The following is a 21937-nucleotide window of genomic DNA, read 5'->3' on the forward strand; positions in this document are numbered from 1 at the left end:
CATGGGAGTGTGGGCTTTAGAAGTAGCGGGAACGCACGTGTGAGTAGCTGCAGCCCACGTGTGGGGAGCGGGGACCACTCGAGTCAGGGCATGGAAGCAGTGAGGCAGGTAGGAAGCGCGAGCAGGTGCAGAGAAAGTGGCTTACTTTGTGGCCCCGCTCCCCGGTGTGGTTCTGTCCGCATCTGAGCCGCCCGCACCTTTCTCGTTAACGCTTTTCTTGTTTCTGCTCCGGAGGAGCTTCCAGCATGTTCTCACCACACAAGGACCAAGAGCAACACAATCGCCCTCACCTCTCATCACATCTCTCATCACCGGCTGCCCTGCACCTGTGTGGTGGTCACCGCTGCTCACCATGGCCCACAGGGTCACAGGGAGGAGGCTGAGGCAGCAGCAGCCAGTGCTGCCAGATGCCTTGAGACATCTGGGACCACCTCCTTTCCTTGGACAGCCTCCCCTCCACCTGCCAGACCTGGAGGAGACCCCGGAGCCCACAGCCCTCGATATACCCGATGGGAGCTGCTTGCTTCCTCCGGGAAGGCACTGTGAGCCCCACGACCTCTCTCCAGCTGTCCCTGCACACAGGCTGACTCCTCCAAAACTGAGACTTCCAGGGCCAGGCTGTCCATCCCTGGTCCCTCGATAAAGGACTGAGCAAACACTGGCCTGTGGAGTGGGGTGGGCGCGGGGCACTGGAGGCATCTGCCCTCCCCGCAGGAGGCTGCTGCAGCCCAGCCCTTCTGTGCCCTGGGCCCCTCCTCACTGCACCCCCCACCCCCAACACCCTCCGGGTAGAGGAAACACGGGAGGCTACAGCACAGAGCCTTTTTAGTTTTTATTTATTTTTTGAGACAGGGTCTTGCTCTGTCACCCAGGCTGGAGTGCAGGGGCTCGATCTCGGCTCACTGCAGCCTCCACCTCTGGGGCTGAAGTGATTCTTGTGCTTCAGCCTCCCAAGCAGCTGGGGTTACTGGCTGGGCCACCTGTGCTTCGGCCTCCCAAGCAGCTGGGGTTACTGGCCGTGCCACCACACCCAGCTAATTTTTGTATTTTTAGTAGAAATGAGGTTTCACCATATTGGCCAGGTTGGTCTTGAACTCCTGGCCTCATGTGATCTGCCCCTCCTCGGCCTCCCAAAGTGCTAGGATTACAGGTATGAGTCACCGCGCCCGGCCAGAGCCTGCCTTTTATAGCGTTTATAGATCTCTGCCTGTGTGTGTGTATCTGTCTATCTCTATGGAAGGGGAAGGAGAACACTTGTGGGAAAATCCAAACTACAATTCTGACTATGAACCAGAAATACCACTCACTCCCCAGGGTCTAACTCAGAAGGCTGGTGGGGGCCACCGCCCAGCCCCAAGGGCATGGGACCGGTGGGCTGTTGCTGCACAACTTGGGAAGGCACGGTGCCCTGGTGGGCGGTAAGTGAGAGCCGGACCCCTCTGGGAGGGAGCACGGACTCTGGAGTTGGTTTCACCACATTTCAGCGCTTACTTAGTGAAGCTTCTTCACATCCAGAGCCTCAGTTTTCTTATCTATAAAGTGGAAATTATGCCATCTACCTGAATGGCTACAGATGGAACATGACAAAGAGCAAGGAGGCTTAACCTCGTGCTATGCACAGAAGCTTTATGAGGACAGATGTGTGCCTTTTTTTTTTTTTTTTTTTTTAAGAGACAGAGTCTTGCTCTGTTGCCCAGGCTGGAGTGCAGTGGCGCGATCTCAGTTCACTGCAAGCTCTGCCTCCCGGGTTCGCACCATTCTTCTGCCTCAGCCTCCTGAGTAGCTGGGACTACAGGCGCCCGCCACCACGCCCGGCTAATTTTTTGTATTTTTAGTAGAGACGGGGTTTCACCGTGTTAGCCAGGATGGTCTCAATCTCTTGACCTCGTGATCTGCCCACCTCAGCCTCCCAAAGTGCTGGGATTACAGGCGTGAGCCACCGTGCCTGGCTCCAGCTGTGTGCCTTCTTATGGCCACACCGGGAGGTGCTCTGATCCGGGCACACATCAGGCCCTCCAGACCCTGCAGCACTCCTCACAGCTGCTGCTGTGGGTCCTCCAGCATCTTGGGCCAAATGCCAGATCATCCAGGGTGGGGCCAGTGGGCCTGCTAGGTCTTGGCGGCTCTCAGAACCACAGAAGCAGGGGTGGCCCTGCCTGCCGTGGGAGCTCCAGACACCATCTGTAGCCAGGGTCTGAGTTACTGGGTGTGGCCAGGTCGGCTCTGCTTCTGTAACTCCTCATGTGCTTATGAGTAGACACCCTGCCCCTGCCTCACTGCAGGGACCACTCTGCTCCCAACTGTCCACCCAGAGACCCTCCACAGCGGCCATCTGACCACTGGCTTTCAATGGACCTCTCCCCTGGGATAGGCCGAGGGCCTTGGTGACCTCCGGCTCACTCAGTCTCAGGGAGCCCCAGGGTCTCAGCACATCCTTCTAGAGTCCTTCCTGCTGCCAAAGAGAAGGGAGCTGCACCCATGAGGCTGGGGCCAGGTGAAGACAGTGAAGCATGCAGGAGCCCATGTCTAAGGAGGCCCCGACTCTCAGTGCCATCCAAATGCAGGGTGGGTCTTAAACGAATGCCTCAGGGCCAGGTGCGGTGGCTCAGGCCCGTAATCCCAGCACTTTGGGAGGCTGAGGTAGGAGGACAGCTTGAGTCCATAAGTTCCAGACTAGCTCGGGCAATACGGCGAGACCCTGTGAGACCCTGTCTCTACTAAATCCTTTAAAAAAAAAAAAAAAAAAAAAAAAAAAAAAAAAAAAAGCCAGGTCTGGTGGTGCGAGCCTGTAGCCCCAGTGACTCAGCTGAGGTGACTGGATTACTTGAGCCTGGGAAGTAGAGGCTGCAGTGAGCTGCAATCATAGCCCTGCACTCTAGCCTGGGCAACAGAGCAAGATCGTGGCTTAAGGAGAAAAAAAAAAAAAAAAAAAAGTGCTTCCTTAAATTTTGCACCCAGGTGCCCCTCAGGTGCCCCCTCTGGTCTCACCCTGATCCTGAGGCCTCTATCTACCTGGGTTCATTCTAACCTGCATGACCATCATTCTAGCATTTGTCTAGCACAGGTCGTGTGGCTGTGCCTTGTTCTCAGGCCTCAGCCTGGAGTCCACAGCTGCCCAGGGCAGCCACAGTTAGCCCTGCAGGGCAGGGGGACGTAGGGCTGGGCTGGTCTCTTTTTAGAACATGATCAGGTTTGAAAACATTTTCTGCTCTCGCTTATGAAATATATGTTCACTTTTTTAGCCGGGCGTGGTGGCTCACGCCTGTAATCCCAGCACTTTGGGAGGCTGAGGTGGGTGGATCACTAGGTCAGGAGTTCGAGACCAGCCTGTCCAATATGGTGAAACCCTATCTGTACTAAAAAATACAAAAATGAGCCGGGTGTGGCCTCGGTGACAGAGTGAGACTCTGTCTCAAAAAAACAAAACAAAACAAAAACTCAACAACAACAAAAAAATGAAGTATATGTTCATTTTTTTAAAAAAGTATTTTAGAAAAATATAAGTATAAAAATTATCTGGGCTGGGTACAGTGGCTCACATCTGTAATCCCAGCACTTTGAGAGACTGAGGCAGGCGGATCACAAGGTCAGGAGTACTAGCCCAGCCTGACAAACATGGTGAAACCCTGTCTCTACTAAAAATACAAAAAAAATTAGTCGGGTGTCGTGGTGGGTGCCTGTAATCCCATACTCAGGAGGCTGAAGCAGGAGAATCACTTGAACCCCGGAGACAGAGGTTAAAGTGAGCCGAGATCGTGTCATTGTACTCCAGCCTGGGCAACTCCATCTCAAAAAAAAAAAAAAAAATCCGTAATCTCACCATCTCAGATGTCAAGATTACTTTTCATACTTCCTTATTTTGTTAATAAAGGTGGGACAAAATCATAGCTTGTAAAAAACTGACATGATGGTGAACCCAGTCCTGAGGCTTCACTTTCTGCTTCTGTTTGGGTCTCCACGCTGTCAAATTCTCTGAAGAGGCTGCTGCCCTCCTGAGTCAGCTGCACCCAGCAAGGCCCTAGAAGAGCCTCCGCTGGTGGACAGAGGAGCTGCTGCATGCAGAGGAGGAAGCTGGGCTGAGGGCTGGCACCAGGGCACGGGGCAGGGAGGCTGCGGGTCCCTGGTCTCACGGGTCTCAGTTCTATGGAGCTGCCTGTCAGTCCAGGTATTCAGTCCCCCAACCCCGTCTTTGGGTCTCAGTGGTACTGGATCCAGGCACACCTTTGGGATAAGCTGTTAAAAAGCTGGCTGAGGGAGGACCACCCACTTCCATGCCCATGCTCCTATGTGGATCTCCCGGGATCATAACCTTGTGGCTGACACGTTTCCTCTCCTAGGCAGATGGGGCTGTGCTGTCCTCCACGACTTGCTGGGTCCCCTCAAGGCCTCTGCCTGTGTGGGTGGGGTGCTCATGGGAATGAGGGTCTGGGGGGTGGGAAATCGAACACCACAGGGATGGGGCCATAGTCCCCACCAAATGGGCTCTCCTGGACAGTGACCCGGCATTCTGCCTCCAGTGGCTGCAGTGGGAGTCCCGATCTCAGGCCAGGGAGGGGAAGTGCAATGGTTGTCCAGAGCTGGTCCCATTCCTGGCCAGGCTCAGTAAAGTCACTGGCCAGTTTCTGGGCCTCAGTCTCCCCCAAGTTATTCAGCCTGGAGAATTAGTCACCATGCCTGTGATTCTGCCTCATCTTCTTGTGTCAAACAGGGAGGGTTTTTCTTGGCAGAATGGTGGTAAGACTTTGAGCCAGGAGACTGTCCCAGAGAAGGCAGCAGAGCGCAAGAGCACCAGGGCCTTCTCAAGGCCTCCGAGAGCCAGCTGGGCCTGGGCAGTAGATTTGTGGGAGGGTCCCCTGTTGGGACTCTGCCGACATGGAGTCCTCAGGGCTTGTGTGAGTGCTCTCAAAGCCACAGGATGGGACGATCACCTCCTTTCTCCAGGCCACACAGCCAGCGCCAGAAAGCTCTGCAGCTCCCTGCACAGTCTGGAGAAGGGCTTCCTTCCAGTTTGAAGTCAGTGTTTCTATCTCATTGCCATGCTCGCCCCCACTGCTACATCCTGCACCAACCATTGCCACTTTATACTGACCAGGTGGAACCAAACACTGACATTCCACACGGCTCCCCATCCCTCCCCAGGGAGAACAGGCCCACAGGTGGTGCACCTGTGAGGAGAGTGGAGGCTGGCCACAGGCCTCATCAAATCTGCCTCCCTTGCTCAAAAGCCCTGCCCAGAACATGCCTCGGTCTCAAAAAAGAGTACACTGGGACCTAACCCACATGCCTCATAATCTTTTAAGCAGAAACAGCAAGCAGATTATGGGACAGGACAGATCATGCTAGTAGGATTAAGCTTAGAATATCCCAGATAATCTCAGATGCCCCTCCCCCAATGGGGCAAGAGAGTACTTCTGAGGGTTAAGGGGAATAAGAAAAAGAAGGAAGGGCTGGGTGCAGTGGCTCACACCTGTAATCCCAGCACTTAGGGAGGCCAAGGCAGGTGGATAACTTGAGGTCAGGAGTTCCAGACCAGGCTGGCTGATGTGGTGAAACCCCGTCTCTACTAAAAATACAACAATCAGCCAGGTGTGGTGGCGTGCATCTGTAGTCCTGGCTACTCGGGAGGCTGAGGCAGGAGAATTGCTTGAACCTGGGAGGTGGAGGTCGTAGTGAGACAAGATCGCACCACTGCACTCCAACCTGGGTGACAGAGCGAGAAGCCGTCTCAAAAAAAAAAAAAAAAAAAAAAAAAAAAAAGAAAGAAAACGAAAGACGGATAAAAGAAAACAGAAACATGGGAATACTTCCTTTGCACAAAAATGCCAAGGTCTAGAATGAAGAGATGGTGAAATGAAGTCAGCCTGCAGGAAGGCGCACTGCGCCGTAATGGGACTTGGGGATGGGAAGGCCGACACAGACAGAGGTGTCAGCAGGACAAATACAAAGTGTTTCTGAAAAGAGCAAAGATTTCCAGTCCTCTCTTTATTCCCAAACACTCTGTAGGTAAAGCAGGGCCTCAGTAAACCCGAGAAGCAGAAGGCCTGGCCTCCTGCCTGGAGCAGCTTCAGTTCAGACTTTTCTTCATTCCTAACAGCAGAAAGAGGCTGTGCAAATGGGAGGCCCTCAGCAGAGCCTGAGGAACTCTGGGGTCTTAGCTCCTGGGAGGCCACACATGCTTGGTGGCATCCCGCCTGTCACGGTCCCTCCAAAAGCTCCCAGAGATCAGTGGCCTTTCTTTTTTCTTTTTTTTCTTAAGACAGGGTCTCATTCTTTGCCAGGCTGGAGTGCAGTGGTGGAATCTCGGTTCAGTGCAACCTCTGCCTCCCAGGTTCAGGGGATCCTCCTATCTCAGCCTCCCAAGTAGCTAGGACCACAGGCAAGCACCACCACCCCAGGCTAATTTTTTGTATTTTTAGTAGAGTCGGGGTTTTGCCATATTGTCTTGGCTGGTCTCGAACTCCTGGCCTCAAGTGATCTACCCGCCGCCACCTCCCAAAGTGCTGCTTTCACAGCAAAGAGTCACCCCGCTCGGCCAGTGTGGCCTTTCTTCAGGCCATCACTTGCCAGCCACAGGCTGTGGCTCTGCCCCTCACCGGACACGACGTCACAGCCGGGATGTGAACAGCAGATTTTGATCTCCAACTCCAGACAATCACTGATTTACTTCTGCAAACCGGAGCTGTCCGGTCTTGCAGGGTCGGACCGTGTAAACAAGCCTGCTGCCAGGCAACTGAAGACAGAGACACGAGTAAAGACGCCCCACAAGGAATGAAAAACAAAACTCCTCCTGGGAAACCCAGATTTGGGATTCGGAAACGGGCTTGAGATCAACCTGAAGCTTCATGACGTCTTACTTTCTGTTTCCACTGCCTTTCCTTTTCCACTACAGCGACGCCCTCCGCTTCACGTGCCAAGTCCTGACTTTCTCCGAATAGTTGCCGACCCAGCACCCCGTAGGCCGTCCCCCGGGGACGCCGATGTCCTCTGGAGCACAGCGTCCGCTGGCGAAGCCGGGTGCTTGCCCTAAGCGCGGACACTTCCGCAACCGCCCAACAGTTAGCAGAAGCCCGATGCAAGGGACGCCCCATTCTCCCATCCCAGGGAAACTTCGCTGGGGCAGCGGTTCAATCGGGTGTGGGTCTCGCAGCCGCTCTCCCAACTTAAGGCTCTGCGTTTGGGCAGGCTCGGGACCCGCCGCCCTTCCTGGCGGGGGCAGGGCAGGCTCCCCGCGCGTAAGCCGAGGTGTGGCAGGGCCCCTCCCCGCAGCCCTCCCGCGCCGTCCACCGCGGCCCTGCTCCCTCCCGGTCCCCACGGGCCCCGCGCCCGCGCGCTGCCCTCACCGGGCTCCAGCAGATGAGCGCGTCGGTGTCCGGGTCGCTCACGAGGGTCCACAGCTTGGTCAGGAAGGCCGGGACGTTGCTGGGCCCCGCCGCACCGGGGCCCACGGGCAGATCCATCTCGGGCAAGGCGGGAATAGGCGGAGGGAGCGGCCGCGAAGAGGGGCCGAGGGCCGGGCTAACGCCGTTGCCGCGCCAGCCGTCCGGGCCGAGCCGCCGCCCGCTGCGCACACACAGCCCCAAGGCCCAGCATGGCCGCCGCCATCTTGCAACGGGCGCGCTCCCGCCGCTGCCGCCGCCGCTGCCGCCCTCTCGCGTCCCCCCCCGGCGCGAGCACGCAGGCCCCGACCCCGCCCCGGCCCCCCGGCCCCGCCGCGCGCCTGCGCGTGTTGGTCCCGCCCCCCCCCCCCGCCCGCCAATCGGGGCCGGGCTGGGCGGGGCGCGTCCTCCTGCGCACGCGGCCGTGTCGCTGCCGGAAGCGGCTGTTCGGGTCGCGGCCGGCGCGCGGCGGGACATGGCGGGTTCGCGGGGCGCGGGGCGCACGGCGGCGCCAAGCGTGCGGCCGGAGAAGCGGCGGTCGGAGCCCGAACTGGAGCCTGAGCCCGAGCCAGAGGTGACTGCGGCAATGCGGGGCGGCGAGGCGCGTCCCTAGAAGGCCCAGCGGGCACGTGGCCGCGCTGGGGCGGGTGGGCCCGGCTGCTGTCACCTGGGCGCCCGTGCCCAGTGAATCGGCCTTGGGCGTGGGCGCAGCTCCTCTATCGGGGGGTCTTAGGCAGAGCAGACTGCAGGGTGAAGGACGGCGTCCGGGAAGCAAAGAAACGGGGGTGCAGGGAGTGGGGATAAGCGCCCCTTGCAGCAGCCTCTCCGGCCGTTCCATTTGTGCGTCCTGCCAGTAAAAGGGCTCGGCTTGCGCCCCCAGTAAATGCTTAACCTACTTATACGCTAGTTAATCACGTTTTTATGCTCATGGGATAGACGTGAGAATAAGAAAACCTGAATAGAACCCAGAGTCTGCTGCGTTTGTTGTATCAGAACTCACTGTTGCCCTCTGCCAGCTCAGCCCCGTCTTGGTTGTGGGGATCGTCAAATTGGGTGGTGGAGGGAATGGACAGCCAGCCTCTCACAGCCCCCTCGGCCGCGTTGGGTTGTTGAAACTGCCCCATTGCTTTGTGAAGCGAACTCAACTAATCCTGGTTCCCATGGGCTGAACGGCCCGCAGGCCGCTCTAGGCGCCAGGTTCTGCTGCTTGCACCCTTGAGTTAAATGGTCTTCAGGAGCCAGTTGTTTGTGCTCAGGCCATGCATGCCATTTCCACTAGTTATTGTGGTTGTGTAGCTGACTGAGTACCAAGACACATCATGACTGTGTGAGAGAGGCATTGTGTGAACACTCAGTATGCAATAGCTAATACATCCAGGTCGTTCCTTAAGTGAGACTTGTGAACTATTAGGAAAGCAGTAAAATCTAGAATTCTACATTCAACTGCTTCCATTTTCTTTTCTTTCCTTTTTCTTTTTCTTTCTTTTCTTTTTTTTTTTTTTGAGATAGAGCCTTGCTCTGTTGCTCAGACTGGAGTGCAGTGGCACAATCTTGGCTCACTGCAGCTTCCATCTCGCGGGTACCTCAGCCTCCTGAGTAGCTGGGATTACAGGTACCTGCCACCACCAGCTAATTTTTGTATTTTTAGTAGAGATGGTTTCACCATGTTGGCCAGGCTGGTCTTGAACTCCTGACCTCAGGTGATCCACCCCCCTCGGCCTCCCAAAGTGTTGGGATTATAGGCATGAGCTACTGTCCCTGGCCTTCAGCTGCTTCCTGAGTCTAAGTTCTTGTTCCACTTTTTAAGGCCAGTGAAGGACCTAAACACTGTGTGTGCTGGTGTCACGCAGCCAGCAGGGCTCTGCTCAGAGAGAGGAATGGGTGGGTTGGTGTGTGGTTGCAATTGGAGTCTGTCATTCCTGTGACTTGTCAGCCAGTCCTTTCATTTTGCTGATCAATGGTTGGTCCCAATCTGGTTAAAGAGGAGGCTTCTGCTGCAGGTGGTAAAAGCCCTTCGGGGACCCCGGTTCTCTTCCAGCCCCCAGCACCTTTTCTAGTGACCTCATGACTCTGGGGCGTTGGATGCCAGGGTGAGGTGTGGAGAGGGCTTAGGCAGGCTGTGTGAGGGAACCAGTGGAGTCCAGCCCAGCCTGACCCCACAGGGCCTCGGCAGTGGGCGGTAGAGAGCAGTGTGAGTTCTGTGCTGAGAGCTGAGCTCCAAGAGGAGGAGGTTGTCCTTGAAAAGCCCCTTCCCCGTGAGGTGCTAGAAATTAAAATGTCGATGCCAAAGGCAGGAGTCTGTCTTATCAGTGGAGGTAGAAGATGAGGAAGGCTCAGGTTGGGTGGATGGTTTTGGTGGAAGTTTGTGACTAGAGGGATGTGGTCCTGGAGGCTGCATGGAGCTGCTGGTGGGTGCCTGGAGGGGTGAGAGGCAGCTCTTCCTGCAGTGTTCAGCGCCCCATGCCTGGAGGGGCAGTTGTCACCAACCCAGTGTTTCCTTGCAGCCTCCTCTCCTCTGCACCTCTCCGCTCAGCCACGGCACCGGCAGCGATTCTGGCGTCTCCGACAGCGAGGAGAGTGTGTTCTCAGGCCTGGAAGATTCCGGCAGTGACAGCAGTGAGGATGATGACGAAGGCAACGAGGAGGGAGAGGACGGAGCCCTCAGTGACGAGGGCCACAGTGGGATGGAGAAGACCACTGAGGAGCAGGTGCAGGTGGGTGAGCGAGGAGCCCCCTCGAGGGCTCACCCCCATGTGCAGGTGGCCTTGGGCTTTCTGAGGCTGCCACCACACTGCCTTCTCCACGGTCCCTCAGAACCCCAAGGCCCGCGTCCCTCCTTCGCTGCAGCTGGGGCACACTTGGGCTCTAGGACGCTGGTTTCCATCCCCAGTTGTGTGCCGTTCCCAGGAACTCTGAAAATCCACATGCCTAGGCCCTCAGATGATGCTTGGGCAACCCTCCTGGCAACAGGCTGGGTTTGCTTGAGGCGGGGATTTTGCTGCCTGGGATCCAGTGGCAGGACCCAGCCGAGGAGGGAGCTGAGCAGTGTGGCAGGGCTCAAGCAGGCGGCATGGGGGCCCCAATGGAACTCTCCTGGGCCTGACCCCACAGGGCTTCAGGGGCCTGAGCAGCCCGTGGGTGGAGAGTTTGACATTGTACTTGTTGCAGCTGTGGTGGGGAGAGTGCACCCTACTCTTATTGAGAACAACAGGAGAAAAGCATAATTTAACTAAAACACAGCATTTGTTAGTTTTTACTTATTTTTTTGAGACAGAGTCTCGCTCTGTCGCCCAGGCTGGGTGCAGTGGGGTGACCTTGGCTCACCGCAGCCTCCATCCCCTGGGTTCAAGCAATTCTCCTGCCTCAGCCTCTCTAGTAGCTGGGATGACAGGCATACGCCACCACACCCGGCTAATTTTGTATTGTTAGTAGAGACAGGGTTTTGCCACGTTGGCCAGGCTGGTCTCGATCTCCTGACCTCAGGTGAGCCACCATGCCGTGCCTTTTTTTTTTTTTTCCCCCCTAGACGGAGTCTCGTTCTTGTCGCCCAGGCTGGAGTGCAGTGGGGTGATCTTGGCTCACTGCATCTTCTGCCTCCCGGGTTCAAACAAGTCTCCTGTCTCAGCCTCCCGAGTAGCTGGGATTACAGGCGCCTGCCACCACGCTCGGCTAATTTTTTTTGTATGTGTAGTAGAGACGGGGTTTTGCCATGTTGGCCAGGCTGGTCTCGAACTCCTGACCTCAAGTGATCTGCCTGCCTCGGCCCCCCAAAGTGCTGGGATTATAGCTGCGAGCCATTGCACCTGACCCAGGATTTGTTATTCTAAACATTCTGGAAATTATTTGCAAGGATTTCCTCTCCCAGTAGTTTTGGTGTTCTGGAAGTTATGGCCTTGGCAGAGGCTCCCGTGGGAGAAACCGAAGAGCCGTGGCTTGTTCATTGTGTGCTGGCTGTGTTGGGCTGGCTTGTTTACTAGGAAGAAAAGATTCAAAATCACACTTGATTCAGGGTTTAATTGTAACACTAACATAGAGAGAAAATGATGTGCTCTGTTGACAGTGGTTTGTAAGATTACAGACAACTATGTTACCCCTTCTTGAGTTTTTAAAATGACACAATACTGGGCCAGGCACAGTGGCTCATACCTGCAATCCCAGCAGCTCGAGAGGCCAAAGTGGGAGGATCGCCTGAGCCCAGGAATCCAGGCTGCAGTGAGCTATATGATAGAGTCACTGCACTCCAGCCTGGGCAACAAACAAGACCCTGTTTCAAAATAAATTATAAGCTACAATATCCTGGAAAATAATTTAGATATTGCAGCAGCACCGTTCAGTAGGGTGGAAGCTCCCACTCAAGGCCCTCACTCCTAACCAGTGAGCACAGTTAGTGCCCTGAGGTACGTCTTTCAGGGCTTCTGTCCCTTTTTAAATTAAGGATTTACACATTTACATGTTAACGATTTTCTTTCTTTTTTTTTTTTTTTGAGCCGGAGTCTTGCTCTGTCGCCCAGGCTGGAGTGCAGTGGCCGGATCTCAGCTCACTGCAAGCTCCGCCTCCCGGGTTTACACCATTCTCCGGCCTCAGCCTCCTGAGTAGCTGGGACTACAGGCGCCCGCCACCTCGCCTGGCTAGTTTTTTGTATTTTTTAGTAGAGACAGGGTTTCACCGTGTTAGCCAGGATAGTCTCGATCTCCTGACCTCGTGATCCACCCATCTCGGCCTCCCAAAGTGCTGGGATTACAGGCTTGAGCCACCGCGCCTGGCCATGTTAACGATTTTCTTATTAAATTCTTTCAGCCGGGTGTGGTGGCTCACGCCTGCAATCCCAGCACTTTGGGAGGACAAGGTGGATGGATCACCTGAGGTCAGGAGTTCAAGACCAGCCTGGCCAACATGGTGAAACCCTGTCTCTACTAAAAATACAAAAATTAGCTAGATGTGGTGGCACGTGCCTGTAATCCCAGCTACTCGGGAGGCTGAGGCATTAGAATCACTTGAACCCAGGAGGCAGAGGTTTCAGTGAGCTGAGATTGCGCCACTGCACTCCAGCCTGGGTGACAGAGCGTGACTCTGTCTCAAAAACCAAAAAAATTTTTTCACATAATAACATATCCAAGTACCTGAAAGGTACTAGAGGTCCTGCGGAGTCCGGGGAGGCGCCATCTTCTCACTGCTTGTCTCCTGGCCCCCGGAGCTCTAGGTCCTCTGCACTGCCAAGTGCGTGCTTGCCTGCCCATTGCCCTGCTCAGGTTTCTGTGACCACGGAACTGGCTGCCCCACGCAGGGTGTTTTCCAAAGCAACGCTGTCTGTGGTCTGTGTGCTCCGTCATCCAGCAGGGCCTGAGGCGGCAAGTCCGGCCAGGCTGGTGGGGCGTTCTTCAGAGTTCCCCACACCACTGGCTGCTGGCTGGCCCGAGGCCCCGCCCTGCTGTGGCGCCCATGCATCTGCCTGTGCATCCTGTGCTTTAGCTGAGGGGCCGAGGCCCCGCCCTGCTGTGGCGCCCATGCATCTGCCTGTGCGTCCTGTGCTTTAGCTGAGGGGCACATTGGGCCCTGTTGGGGTGTTTTCAGTTCTAAAGTGTGATCCTCATGACTGAGTTTAAATTATTCCAGGCTTCTTAGTGGGAACCCCTCCCTTGTCCCCCGTTTTCCCACCCATTCATCAGAAGCCACCTAGGCACCTCGGCCTGCTGAGCGACTGCTCCCTCCTGCCTCCCGTCTGTGCCCCTCTTGAATGGTGGGAGTCCTTTCCCATCGTGCCCCCCTGCAGGTGGAAACGCAGCTGGCAGCCCGGTGCTGCTTCCTGCGTGTTCTCTTGGCCGTGAGTGTGGCCACGTGAGGCCTCCCAGGGTGCCTCCAGGATGGTCCCGTCATGCCCAGTTGTTGGCCTCAGGTTAGGCGTGTTTCTCTGTCATCCTGAAGCAGTCCAGGGCTCCTGACGCCTGTAACCCGCCACCTCCCACTCATGTCGTGGGTCCACGGGGCCGGGCCACCTGGGGCTCTGCCAGCCACGCTCGCCTGCCACAGCCATCTGGAGGAGTCTGCCCCCGATGCCCCTCCCCTGATGCCCCTGCCAGTGGTTGTGGGTCCTCAACCCAAGAACCCTTCCATTGAGCGGCTTCTAGAGTCAGTGCCCCTTGGTCCTGGGAATACACACCACAGTGACATAGCACCTTCTCCTGCACCGCTGCGAAGTGTCCTTGCTGTGCCGTGGGCGTGCCCAGATTCTGTGATCCTGGCCACGGCCACTCGTGTGGTCTTGCAGACGGTTCCTGTCTCCCTCCTGTCGCTGTTTCCTCCATAGTGGTTGGCAAGACATGGCCCCTGTGGCCTCTGCCTCGTGCGTCTGAAGGACACCCCAGCCACAGCGTCACGTCAGACTGGAGCAGTGGCGGGATGGGGCTGGGCGTCAGGCAACACGCGTGTGTCACGTCACGGACACTCAGGCAGCGTCACGTCAGACTGGAGCAGTGGCGGGTTGGGGCTGGGCGTCAGGCAACACGCGTGTGTCACGTCACGGACACTCAGGCAGCGTCACGTCAGACTGGAGCAGTGGCGGGTTGGGGCTGGGCGTCACGCAACATGCGTGTGTCACGTCACGGACACCTCAGGGACACATGAAGTCGGGCCGGGCGAGGGCCTCACTCCCCAGGCCACCCAGCCTTCAGTGGATGTACCTGGCCTAGATGGTGCTGTGAGGAAGGGGATATGTGACTGGCATGGGAGGGAGCTGGGGCTTTGTCTCTGCCATCCTGGCAGCAATGTGGCTGATGGGTCACCTTCAGAGAGCCTCCTTCATAAATCTGATTCCAAGTGTGTGCCCCATGCCAACCCAGACAGGCCAGGGGCACCCTGCGGAGCACCCCACGGTGGGAGGCCCTTGTAGCAGGGAACCCGGTGACTGCTGGGGGTCAACTGCTGGCAGCCCCTGTGGAGACCTGGTCTGGGTGGACCAAGGGTGGGCGTGCGTCTGGCTTCAGTGCCAGGCCACAGGCTTCCCTCTGGTTTTCTGCCCTCAGACCTTTAGCGTTGACACGCCCACGAGCCTGCCTTCTTGTGAAGGGCTGTGCAATTACACAGTGTTCATGGAGCAGGCGCACTTGGCATTGTAGGGCCCCGTGGATGCTCAGGTGATCCTAAGGGGCATGCCAGGGATGAGTCTCGCACGCTTCCCTCCTGGCTCCTGTTGCTGCATCCAGGCAGCTACTGTTTCCAGGGCTGAAGTCTCTTTCCAGAATGTTCTAGACACATGCCGGCTCGCACAGGTTTTGAATGGTGGTTTCCTAAGAGAAAGGGCAGCCGTGCGCTGTCTCAGGACGGTTCTGTCCGGGAGGCCGTGGCTCTGCTATGCACAGTGCTTGGTGCCCGCAGAGTGGCTGGCAGCTCGGCCTCACCAGCTCCCGTGGGTGGGCAGTTGCAGGCTTCTGCTCTTACAGTTGACCCGACAATAACGTGCTGTTTCTCACATGTGCACACCATTCTTGGGATAAATTCCAAGAGAATTTCTAGGTCAAAGGCTAAATGCTTTTTTTTTTTTTTTTTTTTTTTTTTGAGACAGGGTCTCACTCTGTCACTCGGGCTGGAGGGCAGTGGTGCGATCTTGGCTCACCAAAACCTCAACTTCCTGGGCTCAAGGGATCCTCCTGCCTCAGCCTCCCTCGTAGCTGGACTACAGGCTCCCGCTACCATGCCTGGCTAGTTTTGTTTTTTTTTTTGGAGACAGAGTCTCACTCTGTTGCCCAGGCTGGAGTGCAGTGGTGCAATCCCGGCTCACTGCAAGCTACGCCTCTCAGGTTCACACCATTCTCCTGCCTCAGCTTCTAGAGAGGCAGGGATTGGCCGGGCGCGGTGGCTCAAGCCTGTAATCCCAGCACTTTGGGAGGCCGAGACGGGCGGATCACGAGTTCAGGAGATCAAGACCATCCTGGCTAACACGGTGAAACCCCGTCTCTACTAAAATACAAAAAAAAAAAATTAGCCGGGCGAGGTGGCGGGCGCCTGTACTCCCAGCTACTCAGGAGGCTGAGGCAGGAGAATGGCATGAACCCGGGAGGCGGAGCTTGCAGTGAGCTGAGATCCGGCCACTGCGCTCCAGCCTGGGCGACAGAGCCAGACTCCGTCTCAAAAAAAAAAAAAAAAAAAGAGAGAGGCAGGGATTACAGGCAGCTGTCACCATGCCCGGCTAATGTTTGTATTTTTTGTTTGTTTTTTGAGACCGGAGTCTTGCTGTGTCACCCAGGCTGGAGTGTGGTGGCACGATCTTGGCTCACTGCAAGCTCTGCCTCCCGGGTTCACGCCATTCTCCTGTCTCAGCCTCCCGAGTAGCTGGGACTATAGGCGCCCGCCACCACGCGCGGCTAATTTTTCTATTTTTAGTAGAGACGGGGTTTCACCGGGTTAGCTAGGATGGTCTCGATCTCCTGACCTTGTGATCCGCCCACCTTGGCCTCCCAAAGTGCTGGGGTTACAGGTGTGGGCCACCGCGCCCAGCCTAATGTTTGTATTTTTAGGAGAGACGGGGTTTCACCATGTTGGCTGGGCTGGTCTCGAACTCCTGACCTCAAGTGATCCACCTGCTGTGGCCTCCCGAAGTGCTGGGATGACAGGGTGAGCCGCCGCGCCCAGCTGTCAATGCATTTAATTTTTTTTTTTTTTTTTTTTTTTTGAGACGGAGTCTCACGCTGTTGCCCAGGCTGGAGTGCAGTGGCGCGATCTCGGCTCACTGCAAGCTCCGCCTCCTGGGTTCACGCCATTCTCCTGCCTCAGCCTCCTGAGTAGCTAGGACTACAGGCACCCGCCACTGCTCCCGGCTAATTTTTTGTATTTTTAGTAGAGACGGGGTTTCACTGTGGTCTCGATCTCCTGACCTTGTGATCCGCCCGCCTCGGCCTCCCAAAGTGCTGGGATTACAGGCTTGAGCCACCGCGCCCGGCCTGCATTTAATTTTGAACGTGCTTGGAGCGTCCCTCCGTGAGGCGGTGATGCCATGTCCTCCTGCCGCTGCCCCTCAGCTGCTTTCCCGCCACCAGCATCCTTCATGATGTTGCTTCTTCATCTTTTCCTCTTGTTTAGTGATGTTTTTCTTTCATTAAGAATGAGGCTGACACAGCTGGGCTTAACTGAAAAAATAAAAATAAAAAGAATGAGTCACAGGCCGGGCCCAGTGGCTCACACCTGTAATCCCAGCACTTTGGGAGGCCAAGGCAGGTGGATCTCTTGAGCCCAGAAGTTCAAGACCAGCCTGTGCCATATTGTGAGACCCCATTTTTACAGAAAATTTGATAAATGAGCCGGGCATGGCGATGCGTGCCCGTGGTCCCAGTCCCGGAAGCCCTTCTGTCTTCCCTTTGGTGGGATCATCCGTGTACTTACCTGGCTGGAAACCCTCATGGCTGTTGCCCAAGGGCAGGACAGCTAGCTGGTTCCTGTCGTTTTGGTCTGAGCTCCCTGGGCCAGGAGCCCTTTGCTGTTTTCTGTCTGTCTGTCTGTTATCTGCCGCCATAACAAACTGCCCCAAACCATAGAGCCTTTCTTTTTTTTTTTTTTTTTTTTTTTTTTAGAGACAGAGTTTTTTGCTCTTGTCGCCCAGGCTGGAGTGCAGTGGCGCGATCTCAGCTCACTGCAACCTCCGCCTCCTGGGTTCAAGCGATTCTTGTGCCTCAGCCTCCTGAGTAGCTGGGATTACAGGTGCCCGCCACCACTCTTGGGTAATTTTTTTTTTTTTTTTTTGTAGAGAGGGGGTGTCGCCGTGTTGGCCAGGCTGGTCTTGAACTCCTGACCTCAGGTGATCTGCCTGCCTCGGCCTCCCAAAGTGTTGAGATTATAGGCGTGAGCCACCGTGCCCGGCCACTGTAGTGCCTTTCAACAACAAGCATTTGCTGTCTGTTTCTGGGGTCAGGAGTCCTGGCGTTTTGTGCAGTTCACTTGAGGAACAGCGCCTGGCTGTGCCCTTCCCAGCTCCTCCCCTGACTGTTGGCACGAGGAGCTCAGGAGTGAAGGTGAAGCAGGGTGCTATGTGTCTGGGGGGTGGTCAGTGGATAGGGATGAGGGCAGGGACAGGGCCCGAGAAGATGGGGTGGGTGCTGTACCTCCCCCTTCCCTTCCTGGGGTATCCGGTCTTGGCCACGGCAGGGCCCACAGCTGCAGCCTGCTTGGGGCCAGTGGGTTTGGTTTATTTTTGTGTATGCGGTTTGGGGGCACCCCTTCCCGCCCCTCACGTCCCTGCTACAGTGACCCCTCTTTCTGGGTCCACCTGCTCTGGCCCGAGTTTGCTGGGCCAGCCTCACCCTGGTGCCCACCCCATCTCCAGCCTCCCTGCCTGGGGCATGGTAGTCCTGCCTCTTAATTGTGTTCTGTGCTACCTGCATGACCTGAGAGTTCTGTCTCCTGGCCTGGTTCCTACTCCCTGGGACCTTCTCCAGCCCCTGCCCTTCCTGCTGTTGACCGTGTCTGTGAGCCGTCCCACTGGAGGGCCATCTCACTGGAGGGCCGTCCCACTGGAGGGCGTCCCACTGGAGGGCCGTCTTACTGGAGGGCGTCCCACTGGAGGGCGTCCCACTGGAGGGCGTCCCACTGGAGGGGCGCCCTGGGCTGGGTGCTCCCAGCTCTCCACTGACCAGTTGGGGAGGAACCTACCTCCTGCCGGCCTGTGCCTCGCTCCCTGTGCCCCCTCCAGCAGTGCACGGCAGCGATTGGTCCAGAGTGAGGACTGGCTGCAGTGCCTTCTCTTCATCGCTGGTGTCTGGTGGATGTGTGGGATCCGTGCGCTCAGAGCTGCTTTGTCCCTTCTGTGCTCATTTTGATTCATTTTTTTTTCCCACCTGTGCTTGGCTTTGTCTTTTTATTTACCTGAGTTTTTTCTTTTCACTCTGTTGTGCAGAAGTTTCTGTTTTTATCAATTTAGTCTGCTTGCCACAGTCAAGAATGTGAGAAAAGACGGCCAGGCGCGGTGGCTCAAGCCTGCAATCCCAGCACTTTGGGAGGCCGACACGGGCGGATCACAAGGTCAGAAGATCGAGACCATCCTGGCTAACACGGTGAAACCCCGTCTCTACTAAAAAATACAAAAAACTAGCCGAGCGAGGTGGCGGGTGCCTGTAGTCCCAGCTACTCAGGAGGCTGAGGCAGGAGAATGGCGTAAACCCGGGAGGCGGAGCTTGCAGTGAGCTGAGATCTGGCCACTGCACTCCAGCTTGGGCGACAGAGCGAGACTCCGTCTCAAAAAAAAAAAAAAAAAGAATGTGAGAAAAGACTGGGTGTGGTGAGCCAAACCTGTAATCCCAGCACTTTGGGAGGCTGAGGCGGGTGGATCGCTTGAGGAGTTCAAGACCAGCCTGGCCGACATGGTGAAACCTTGTGTGAATCGCTTGAGCCTGGGAGGTGGAAGTTGGAGAAAGCTGAGATCATGCCACTGCACTCCATCCGGGGTGACAGTGAGTGAGACTGTCTTGAAAGAAAAAAACATGAGAGAAAGCCTAAGACCTAGTATTAAAGTGACAATTCCAGATTTGTGTTTTTTTTTGTTTTGTTTTTTTTGTTTTTTTGTTTTTTTTGCGATGGGTCTGTCTGTTGCCCAGGCTGGAGTGCAGTAGCCTGATCTTGGCTCACTGCAGTCTCCACCTCCCGAATTCAAGCAGTTCTCCTGCCTCAACCTCCCGCTGGGATTACAGGTGAGTGCCACCACGCCCAGCTAATTTTTTGCATTTTTAGTAGAGACGGGGTTTTCCATGTTGGCCAGTCTGGTCTCGAACTCTGAATCTCAACTGATCCGCCTGCTTAGGTCTCCCAAAGTGCTGGGGTGACAGGCGTGAGCCACCGGGCCCGGCCTTCCCAGATAATTTAAGGATTGTTCGGCCTGTGCTGGAGCATAATGCAGACTCTTGGTTGGCGGATCCCACCAGCGTCTCGGCGAGGGGTCCCGCCAGCGTCTCAGCGAAGGCAGGCTCTGGGAACGGCACCCTGCAGGGCGTGTTGCCGCAGTGTGGGAACCCTGGACTCAGGCCCCCTGTTGCTGGGGTTCTGGGGTCTGGGCGCTGGTGCTGTCTGCTGGAGAGTGGTCTGGAGCTGCAGCTCTGTGGAGTCTGGGAAAGGGCTGCCCAGTGGCTCTCACCAGCTGGTTCGTGGAGTCCGCCTTGGGCGAAGTTGCCTGGGTGTGGACCCCAGAGCTGGGGATGGGACCAGGGCCCAGGGCTGGTGGTGAACTCCGCCCATGGCCTTGCTTTGGGTTCTTTTGAAGGCTGCTGGCTCCAAGCTTCGTGGCCCCCACGGGGGAGTCAGGCAGCTGTTTGCCACCTGTCCTGGCACTTTGCAGCATCGAACAGATACTTTGTAGCATTGTAGATTCGAGGGGTCAGAGTTCAGGCCGAAAGCAGTAGGGTCAGTACACCCCTAGTACAGTGTCACGCCGAGGGGCCGGCGAGCCCCAGAGGGTTCTGGTACCTTCCACCTGAGGAAGATTGACACAGCTCACGTCCTGTGCTCCGGGCCTTGGGTGAGGATCTCAGGTGAGCACAGCCAGGCCTCTTGTGCATCCAGACCGCCCCTGACAGCCAGTTCACGAAGGGTACCCCTCCCAGGGCTCTGGGCTGCAAGGACACTGTCTCCTGTGATGGGCAGAGCAGCACGGCCCTCACGACCTCAGCCCAGAATCCTGCGGCGTCAGTGTGGGCTGCTTCCCTTGGGTGGGTAAAGCAGCCACAAGCCCACCCAGATTTGCGGGGAGGGGGGACATAGACTCTGTCTCTTGATGTGATGAAAATCAAAGGTTTGTGGCTATGTTTCAAAATGGTCACAGTCACCCTTATGCTTGCCAAATACTGTTCCCCCAAGGCTCCTCAGAACCTCATTCCACAGCCAGGGTCCCATCTAAACCAGGCCTGGCAGATAGGGGTCCTTGGGCCCTCCTCTGCACAGCTGTCTGCAGTGGGGCACCAAGTCACAGTGGAGTGGTCTCTGGTCTGTGGTGGTCCTAAGGTGGCTGGGCACATGGCTGGTGGTCTTGGCCTTGGTGGTCTTGGCCCATGGTGGTCTTGGCCCATGGTGGTCGTGGCCTGTGATGGTCAGGGCCCCTGGTGGTCTAAGGGGCCTGTGGCAGTTGTGACCTCTGGTGGTCTTGGCCCCCAGTGGTCTTGGGGCCTGTGGTGGTCTTGAGGCCCGTGGTGGTCTTGAGGCCCGTGGTGGTCATGGCCTATGGTGGTCTTGGGGCCCGTGGTGGTCTTGGGGCCTGTGGTGGTCGTGGCCCGTGGTGGTCTTGGGGCCCGTGGTGGTCTTGGGGCCCGTGGTCGTTGTGGCCCATGGTGGTCTTGGGGCCGCTGGTGGCAGCACACATGGCCAGTGCCTCATGCAGGGTTGGTCTCCATGCCTGGGAACAACCCTGCCACTCTTGGGCTCTTACCCTTGGTTACCTTCCTTTTCTCTGAGATAAAAAGGGATGTTTTTCGGCGTGTATTTTCTCTGGGCTTTTCAGTTCCTGGTGGTGTACTTTCTTTAAAACAAAATGTGGGTTTCCTAGGTACCTGTTGATGAATCGTTGCTGTCAGATGAGCCATCAGCACAGAGCTCTTGGATACCAGGCGTCTCTGTGCTGGGCACCCTGCGGCTAGCGTGGGCAGGGCCCTGGAGATCCTTGGCAGTGCTGAGGTGCCGGGTGTGGGGTCTGTGGTGCAGCGCGGGGTTCTCTTGGTCTCCTTGGCACCCCGACAGCGATGTTGTGGCTCTGGTCTCCTGGCACGTTGGGACTGCTTCCCTCCTGCCGCCCACGTCCCCAGCAGAACCCTCTTGTGGGCGGCCCTGGGAGCAGAGTTGTCTTCCCACCGACCCAGGACACCGCAGCTCCGTCGCCGTCCTCTCCCAGGAAGTGAAGGCAGAGCCCGTGTCACATGCCTGGTTAGTGACAGTGGGGCATGGCCTGACTGGCCTGATGCTGGGCAGGGGAGGCTCTGGTGCAGTCACAGCAGGGGACTCCTGCGCTTGGACACCGTTTCTGGCTGGCTGAGCCCGCTGTGGGTTTCTCCCTTTGGTCCTCTTGGTGACATTCTAGCCCTTGGGCTGGGCAGAGGCCATACAGGGTTCAGGGACTGCAGCAGCCTTTCCTGGGCCCCAGCGGCCCTGGCACCGTCCTGCGCTCCCTGTCAGCAGCTCCCTGCCCACCGGTCAGTCCTTCTGACCCACCTGCCTCTGCCCAGTGGCACTCGCCTGCCCTCTCTCTCAGCTTTGCTTCACCCTCACACGACTCTCGGGCTCCATCAGGCCCAACCCCTCCTCGGGAACCCCTGCACGTGGACCCCGCATCCCTTGTGTCCCCCAGCAGCGGAGGTCCTCAGTCAGGCGGCACACCACTGTGGGTGGTGCTGGAGGCCCTGGAGGACCTGGGCTGACTCCAAGCATGGGCCTGGCGGGAGGAGGTCATGTCCCCGGAAGTCCGGAGCATGGCATGGGCTCGTGTTCTGTTGTCTGTGTCGTTAGGGTTTTAGTGGCCTTTTCCTCGAATTTTTACGTTTAAAAAAATATGTTCAATGCCCCACAGCATTTGCCTCCAAAATCTGAAGGGGCCTTCTAGGTC

The 21937-nt window shown here is 56.7% G+C and overlaps 2 protein-coding genes across 3 annotated transcripts in view; one reads left to right on the forward strand and one right to left on the reverse strand.

The window, feature by feature from the left end:
* Window positions 1-7663, reverse strand: part of LOC105488496 (heat shock transcription factor 1) — a 27173-nt gene extending 19510 nt beyond the window's left edge. The window contains exon 1 of one of the 2 annotated variants that reach the window (XM_011752644.2): window positions 7341-7663. In XM_011752644.2, the coding sequence (XP_011750946.1) occupies window positions 7341-7457 (117 nt within the window). In that variant the 5' untranslated portion in view covers window positions 7458-7663. The remainder of the gene's footprint in view (window positions 1-7340) is intronic. The other variant, XM_011752645.3, reaches the window with a different exon arrangement.
* Window positions 7664-7782: 119 nt separating this feature from the next.
* The window catches only part of LOC105488494 (BOP1 ribosomal biogenesis factor), a 29996-nt gene continuing 15841 nt past the window's right edge, over window positions 7783-21937 (forward strand). The window contains exons 1-2 of the mRNA XM_011752641.2: window positions 7783-7950; window positions 9881-10090. Of these exons, the coding sequence (XP_011750943.2) occupies window positions 7852-7950; window positions 9881-10090 (309 nt within the window). The 5' untranslated portion in view covers window positions 7783-7851. The remainder of the gene's footprint in view (window positions 7951-9880; window positions 10091-21937) is intronic.

The sequence above is a fragment of the Macaca nemestrina genome, chromosome 8 (genome assembly GCF_043159975.1).
Source record: "Macaca nemestrina isolate mMacNem1 chromosome 8, mMacNem.hap1, whole genome shotgun sequence".
Classification (NCBI taxonomy): Eukaryota; Metazoa; Chordata; class Mammalia; order Primates; family Cercopithecidae; genus Macaca; species Macaca nemestrina.